The sequence below is a fragment of the Eptesicus fuscus genome, chromosome 14 (genome assembly GCF_027574615.1).
Source record: "Eptesicus fuscus isolate TK198812 chromosome 14, DD_ASM_mEF_20220401, whole genome shotgun sequence".
NCBI classification, from domain to species: domain Eukaryota; kingdom Metazoa; phylum Chordata; class Mammalia; order Chiroptera; family Vespertilionidae; genus Eptesicus; species Eptesicus fuscus.
In genome coordinates this window covers 52,458,988-52,467,152 of record NC_072486.1, presented here as the reverse complement: position 1 = coordinate 52,467,152, position 8,165 = coordinate 52,458,988, and the positions used below count along the sequence as shown (strand labels likewise).

At 40.4% G+C, this 8,165-nt stretch overlaps 1 protein-coding gene across 1 annotated transcript; it reads right to left on the bottom strand.

Annotated features, from left to right (window-relative positions):
* Window positions 1-3,140: 3,140 nt before the first annotated feature.
* Window positions 3,141-4,148, bottom strand: TAS2R38 (taste 2 receptor member 38). The gene has a single exon (XM_008150458.2). The coding sequence runs from the start codon at window positions 4,146-4,148 to the stop codon at window positions 3,141-3,143; it is 1,008 nt and encodes a 335-aa protein (XP_008148680.1).
* Window positions 4,149-8,165: the final 4,017 nt, after the last annotated feature.

The following is an 8,165-nucleotide window of genomic DNA, read 5'->3' as shown; positions in this document are numbered from 1 at the left end:
CTGAGGGGTCCCAGGTTCGATTCCGGTCAAGGGCATGTACCTTGGTTGCGGGCACATCCCCAGTGGGGGTTGTGCAAGAGGCAGCTGATCGATGTTTCTCTATCATCGATGTTTCTAACTCTCTATCCCTCTCTCTTCCTGTCTGTGAAAAATCAATAAAATATATTTAAAAAAAAGAAAATATACAAATGGTCAAGAAGTACATGAAAAGGTGCTCATATCATTAGTTATCAGGGAAATACAAATTAAAACCACAATGAGATAGCATTTGCCTCCACTAAAATTGGAAAGGCCAAAATTTCAAAATGCTGACAATGCCGAATATTGATAAGAATGTAAACAACGTCTTTGCACTGTTAATGGGAGCGTAACATGCTAGAATCACTTGGAAAATTCTTTAGCAGTTATTTGTAAAGTTAAATGAACATCAATTTTATGACACAGGAATTCCACTCCTGGGTATTTATCTAAGAGAAATCAAAACTATGGCCACAAAAAGATGGATTCAAGAATGTTTATAAAAATTTTATTCATAATAGCCCCAAACTGTAAGCAATACAGATGTTCATCATTAATGAGTGGATAAACTACCGTGACTCACATACTATTAAGGATGAATCTCAAAAACATTTTTTTGGGTGAAGGTAGCAAAAACAAAAGTATTCACTGTATGATTTCATACAAGAACAGGCAAAACTAACCTATGGGAAGAAATCAGTATAAGTGGTTGCCCTTGGTGAGTGGGTGGTAATTGACTGGAAGAGGAATCCTGGAACTTTCTGTGCTGATGAAAATTTTGCATATCTTATTTGGGGTGTTGGTTACATGAGTGTATATATTATCAAACCTCACCAAGTCATACATTTAACATCTGTGTATTTTGCTAAATGCAAATTTCATCTAAAAATGGAAAAACTTGCTGTACAAAATGTTGAAGTTTAGTCTTTTTGCTTTTTGCAGTGTTATATAGGATAGCAATTCCGAAACCACTTTTTTATGTATTCTGGTTGTAAGCAAATATGCAAATATATTAAGCATAAATAGAAGATATTTCTCATATTAGAGGAAATTAAAATATGTAAAAAGAAAAGATAATTTGATTAGAATTGGAGGTAATCAGGATGGGGTTGAGAGGAAGAGGAGAGAAAAATGGAGCAAAATGTCAATAATGGGTAAATGTGGGTGAAAGGTCTACAAGAATTCTTTCAACTTTTCTATAAATTTGAAATTGTATCAAAATATAATGTTAAACATAAAGCCACAGCAATCAGTAAAATGTCATGGAGACCTATTCAGAAAGCACTTATGCAAAAAGAGAGAAAACTCTATAAGGATGTCCTCTAATTTTTTCCTCTATGATCATATTCCTCCAAATATTCTAGGGAAAGTGGAATTAAAAAGGCCACACCATCCAGGTCATGACAAAGGGCATCTAGAAGAGAGGTTCTCAACATTTGCTGTACCTGGAGTCACCTGGGGAGCGTTACATATGATGCCCGGGATTCCATTTCATTGACCTAGTATGTCACCTGTGTAGACATTGAGATTTTTAAAAAGCTTCCCAGGAGATTTTACTGTGCAGCCAAGAGTGGGGACCACTGCCTTTAAGGGAAACTTTGGACAACTTTGGTGTCCACCAAGGAAAGTTGAAGTTGCAGGTGATGTAGAGGTATATTTGGGAAAACTGAGAGGAGGAATTGGATTTATCAAGGCCAGGTGCCTGAGGGAAGGAAGCATTCCATAGCAGCGCCCACAGCTAGCAGAAGTACGCGCCTTGCCCTAGTTTGTTTGGCTCAGTGGATAGATAGAGCATTGGCCTGCGGACTGAAGAGTCCCGGGTTCGATTCTGGTTAAGGTCATATGCCCAGGTTGTGGGTTCAATCCCCAGTGTGGGTGTGCAGGAGGCAGCTGGTCAATGATTCTCTCTCATCATTGATATTTCTACCTCTCTCTCCCTCTCACTTACTCTCTGAAATCAATAAAAAATAATATTTTTGAAAAAGAAGAAGTAGGAGATTCTGTGGATGTCCTGCTATGTCTTTGAAGTCTGTCAAGATCTGTGTCTGTGACACCTTTTTCTCTTCTGAGCCTTTTAGGATCTGATTTGAGGAAAGTCTTGTGGGTTAGGTTCCTGTGCAGGCAGATGGAGAATGCTGAATTTCTATAAGCATACCTTTCTAGGCTATTTTGGCAGCTTCCCCAACTAGACTGACCAATGTTTGGAACCAGCAAAGTACTTTCTTCCAGGGCCAATGCAGCAGAGCCAGAGGCACACACCAAGCGCTGATGTTCAGGGTGCCTACTGAGTAGATGTCTGCCCCCGAGCCGGTTAAATATACATTTCGGAGTCAATGTATTTTCAGACAAAATGATCCCATCCTTTGATTCCTGTAGAAGTTTTAATGAAGTACCTCTTGTAGTGAAGTAGTGACATACTTGTTCTCATGTTTTCATAAAAAACTGTGGAGTTTGAGGAGGATTCTGTAATTGCCGTAGGGGTGAATATTTTCAAAGACGATACTAGCACCTGCTTTAAGAAATAGGTTTAGCCCTAACCAGTTCGGCTCAGTGGATAGAGCATCGGCCTGCGAACTGAAGGGTCCCAGGTTTGATTCTGGACAAGGGTATGTACCTTGGTTGTGGGCATGTCCCCCGTGGGGAGTGTGTGCAGGAGGCAGCTGATCGATGTTTCTCTCTCATCGATGTTTCTAACTCTCTATCTCTCTCCCTTTCTCTCTGTAAAAAATCAATAAGATATTTTAAAAAAAGGAAAGAAAAAGATTTAGCAGTCATGTGAAAAGCTAACCATGCTATCTTGAGATTTAGATATTATTTCGGAAGACCTGATTTCTCATGGTTTGGCTCATACCATGCACTGACAAGCTATAGTATACAAAGCATTTACCCTGAGTACCTCACCTTTCTATCTTATTCATTTTATCAAAACAAACCTAGGGAACCAAAGCCATTCTACTTGCCTAGGCCATATGTAGAGTTTTATTATTTTATTCTTCTTTGCTTTGGGTGAGTTCATTGATGTAGAGAGGAGAGACTTCTCAGTTATGATTTGTGGAAGAAGTTGGAATAGGCTTCTGAACAACTGGAGGTGTATTCATGAAGGACCCATTTCATGTCCACTCTCAACATAGACCTGGTGTCCTGGGATCTGCCTTGTGGTCTGCTGTTACCCTTCGGCTGCTCTGAACCCACAGTAGAATGCTGTCCACAGCTCTCCTCAGCTTGGCATTGCCTGAGATCAGGATGGCTGCATGCCCTGAGGGACAGGCTGCCATTATCGCCACACAGACCATGGCCCCAATCTTGTTGTACCACAGCATTAGTAAAGGCACCGAGAGGAGGGCAGCGCATAATGACACCACAAAGAGGCAGAGAAAGGAGATGAGGGATTTGAGTGCTTTGATGTGGGCCTCCAGGCTGGGGTCACAAGAGTCCATGGTCTTGGCCCTCATTGTCCTCATGTGGCGGCACAGGGAGACAATCAGAACCCCAGAAGAGACCAGAAAACACAAGAAAGGTGGGATGGACCCCACGCTGCAGAAGAGGAAGGAATGAAAGAACTTGAGGTTTGCAATTTGCAAATTGAATTCTGTATTGTTACTCATGAATAACACAGTTGTGACTCTGAAGTGAGATCTACTAAAAAAGTCCCATGAACAGATGATAGTGCATACACTGGTGAAAAGGACAGTACACAGGAGCATCCTAGAAATCTTCCTGGAGATCCAGCTGGCCAAGCGGAGCAGGAAGGCGTGAGAGAAACGGACAATCTTAGAGCAGTAGAGGAGGCTGAGGCAGGTGGCGAGCCAGAGGCCGGCTTGGTTTGTGATCATCCAGAGCATGATGATGGTTTGGTAGGTGAAGCTCAGCAGGTCGTTCATCTGCTGGGAGTGAGTAAGCTGGATGGCATCCAGAAACAGCAGCCCATGCAGGAAAAGCCGGATGAGGCTGAGACTCAGCAGGACAAGATCACAGGTGCTCAGGGGCTGCCTCCTCACCACATCCCGAAAATACACCAAGAAAATGAAGACATTGACCAGAATCCCCACTGCAAACTCCAGGACTGAAAGGACCATAAATACACTCTTGACTTCATAGGACACAGTTATGTTGGGAGTCAGAGTCAACATGATGTCGCTTCTTAGTTGGCTAACCTAAGACTCACATACCACTCCGTAGAGGAAAGTAAGTCTATATACTGAGCTAGGCCTTTACCTCTTGCTCTAGATCTATGCCAACGTGAAGGCATAGAAAGTTCTGGCAGGAAACTGAGAGGGAAATTGCTGCTATAGAATATCTCTTGGATACACACAAAAGCTCATCATATGAGTAGAAGAATGAAGCTTGTTTCTCTTGGGTGATGCAGAAGCTTTTAAGAAACCCCAGTGTTTCTGTGCAACAGCCTTCACAGGGGGCCACGCATAGCATCACGGATGCAAACAAGACATTCTCAGTTACCCAAGCCAAGTTTTGCATGCCCATCTGGACCTGCATGGGTGAGAAGAGAGTAGGATTTGTTTATGAGTTTCAAGGAAACTGGCAGCAGGCAAAGCATATATCTTGATGAATATGGTTGGATATGGTGCCTCTTTCCATTTGCATGCCTTCTGACACCTCTGAGGCATGACTTTAATCATAGACTGTTTTTAATATGGACTAGTGCACAGTTCCTCCCAGGCACTGGTGTATGACTGGTATGACTGCCATTGTCAGTTATTTCATTCAGCCATCATTATTATGCCAGGCACTGTGCTTGGCAAGAGGAGTACTGCCATGAACAAGACCAGCACCTTGCAATGAAGGGAGAGAGTAGGGAGGAAATCTGGCTTTCATTATTGCAAAAGCTTTTTAATGCTCACTCTGCTTCCCAGCCCACTCCCTGAACCCAAAGAAACACTAGTGATCCTATGAAAATATAACTAAGACCATGCCATTGCTATGTTCAAACCTTTCAGAGCTTCCCATCTTTCTCATCATTAAAGCTAAATCCCTACAATGACCCATAGGTACCACATACATATTCAAGGCCTCTGTCCCTTCTCAGATGTCCTCTGAGGTCATTGCTTCAAATGGGCCTCTTTCCTACTCTGCGAACTCATCAAACACCCTCCCACCTCGGGACCATTCATTTTCACGGAATGTTTTTCCTGTACATACTCCAGTGTCTCATTTTCTTCTCAAAATGTCTTCTCAAAAGTCACCTTATAAGAAAGACTTTCTGCAGAAAAAGCATTTGACAAAATCCAACACCCTTTCTTGATAAAAACTCTCAACAAGGTGGGAATAGAAGGCTCATACCTCAACATAATAAAAGCCATATATGAAAAACCCACAGCAAACATCATACTCAATGGACAAAAACTAAAAACATTTCCCCTAAGAACAGGAACAAGACAGGGATGCCCACTCTCACCACTCCTGTTTGACATAGTACTGGAAGTATTAGCCATTGCAATTAGACAAGAAGAAGAAATAAAAGGCATCCAAATTGGAAAAGAACAAGTAAAGCTGTCTTTATTTGCAGACGACATGATATTGTACATAAAAAATCCGAAAGACTGTCAAAAAACTAATAGACTTAATAAATGAATTCGGCAATGTAGCAGGATACAAAATTAACGCCAAGAAATCTATGGTCTTTCTATACACCAATAGTGAACTTACAGACAGAGAGACTAAAAAGGCAATCCCATTTACCATCGCACCAAAAAAATTAAGATACCTAGGAATAAACTTAACTAAGGAGGTAAAAGACCTATACTCGGAAAACTACAGGACACTGAAAAAAGAGATAGAGGAAGACGTAAACAGATGGAAGAACATACCATGTTCATGGATTGGTAGAATCAACATCATTAAAATGTCCATACTACCCAAAGCAATCTATAGATTCAATGCACTCTCCATTAAAATACCAACGGCATATTTCACAGACCTTGAAAGAACTCTCCAAAAATTCATCTGGAATAAGAAATGACCCCGAATAGCCACAGCAATCCTGAGAAAGAAGAATAAAGTAGGAGGGATCTCAATACCAGATTTCAAGCTGTATTACAAAGTCACTGTTCTCAAAACAGCCTGGTACTGGCACAAGAACAGACATATAGATCAATGGAACAGAATAGAGAATCCAGATATTGACCCAAACCACTATGCTCAATTAATATTTGACAAAGGAGGCATGAACATACAATGGAATCAAGACAGTCTCTTCAATAAATGGTGTTGGGAAAATTGGACAGATACATGCAAAAAAATGAAACTAGATCACCAACTTACGCCATACACAAAAATAAACTCAAAATGGATACAGGACTTAAACATAAGACGGGAAACCATAAAAATACTAGAGCAATCCACAGGCAGCAAAATCTCAGACATATACCAAAAGAAATTCTTCACTGACACTGCCCCTAGGGCAATGGAAGCTAAAGAGAAAATTAACAAATGGGACTACATCAAAATAAAAAGCTTTTTCACAGCAAAAGAAACCATCAACAAAACAACAAGAAGGCCTACTGCATGGGAGAACATATTTGCAAATGGCATCACTGATAAAGGTTTAATCTTCAACATCTACAGGCAGCTTATGCAACTTAATAAAAGGAAGATAAATGATCCAATAAACAAATGGGCAACAGACCTAAATAGAATCTTTTCAAAAGAAGACAGAAGGAAGGCCAAGAGACACATGAAAACATGCTCAACAGTCACTAATTATCCGAGAGATGCAAATCAAAACAACAATGCGGTACCATCTCACACCTGTCAGAATGGCTATCATCAACAAATCATCAAACGACAAGTGTTGGCGAGGATGCGGAGAAAAAGGAACCCTCGTGCACTGCTGGTGGGAATGCAGACTGGTGCAGCCACTGTGGAGAACAGTATGGAGTTTCCTCAAAAAACTGAAAATGGAACTCCCATTTGACCCAGTAATCCCACTCCTGGGAATATATCCGAAGAAACTAGAAACACCAATCAGAAAGGATATATGCACCCCTATGTTCATAGCAGCACAATTCACCATAGCTAAGATTTGGAAACAGCCTAGGTGCCCGTCAGCAGATGACTGGATCAGAAAACTCTGGTACATCTACACAATGGAATACTATGCTGCCATAAAAAAGAAGGAATTCTCATCATTTGCAGCAACCTGGGTGGAATTGGAGAACATTATGTTAAGTGAAATAAGCCAGTCAATGAAAGAAAAATACCACATGATCTCACTCATTTATGGATAATAAAGAACATTATAAACTTGAACAAAAAGACAGATACAGAGACAGTAAAGCATCAAACAGACTGTCAAATTTCAGGGGGAAAGTTAGGGAGAGGTGGGGGAGATAAGAGATCAATCAAAGGACTTGTATGCATGCATATAAGCATAACCAACGGATGCAAAACTCTGGGGGGTGAGGGCATATATGGGAGTGGGGTGGGGGGTGGCAATGGTAAGATATGTACACATATAATACCTTAATAAAAAAAGTTGAAAAAAAAAAAATAAGAAAGACTTTCCCTGAACATCCTATGAATGATATTCCTCACCCAGATCTTGGGTGCTTTCTGTCATACGTCACCTGCTGAATATTTTGGCATATATTTAATTATTTATTGCCTAAACCCATGCCCCTAAAACATGGAAACTTCATGAAAGCACAGAGAAGGTACTCAGTCAATATTTTTTAAATGAATGAAATTTTCACAAATGAAGCATTGGTAGCTTACAACACTCTCAAAGATTACATCTAGGACATTTTAACATTCCTAAGGATTATATGCTAACATACTTGGCTGCAATTTCTGAAGTCTAGCTTTCTTCCATATGAAACATTTCCAAATATTTGGTGAGCTCTGTCTCTCCAGCATCTCTAATTCTCCTCAATCTCTAAAGGAATATGGACTGATTTCATATTCACTTCTGCAAGCTCTGGGAAAAAAATCTGACAATAGAGACTGGATAACTAATCATTTAGAGACTGAATGTTGTTTTATAACATGCCCCCCTGATCCAGTGCTTCTTTTTTACTTTTTTTTTTTTACAGGTATCTTAACTTTTCCAATTCTTTTATTTTTTGTCCTTCATGCTTCATTCACTTACTCATTTATTTTATGGAATGAATGAAGTTGAAGGGAGAAGCTAA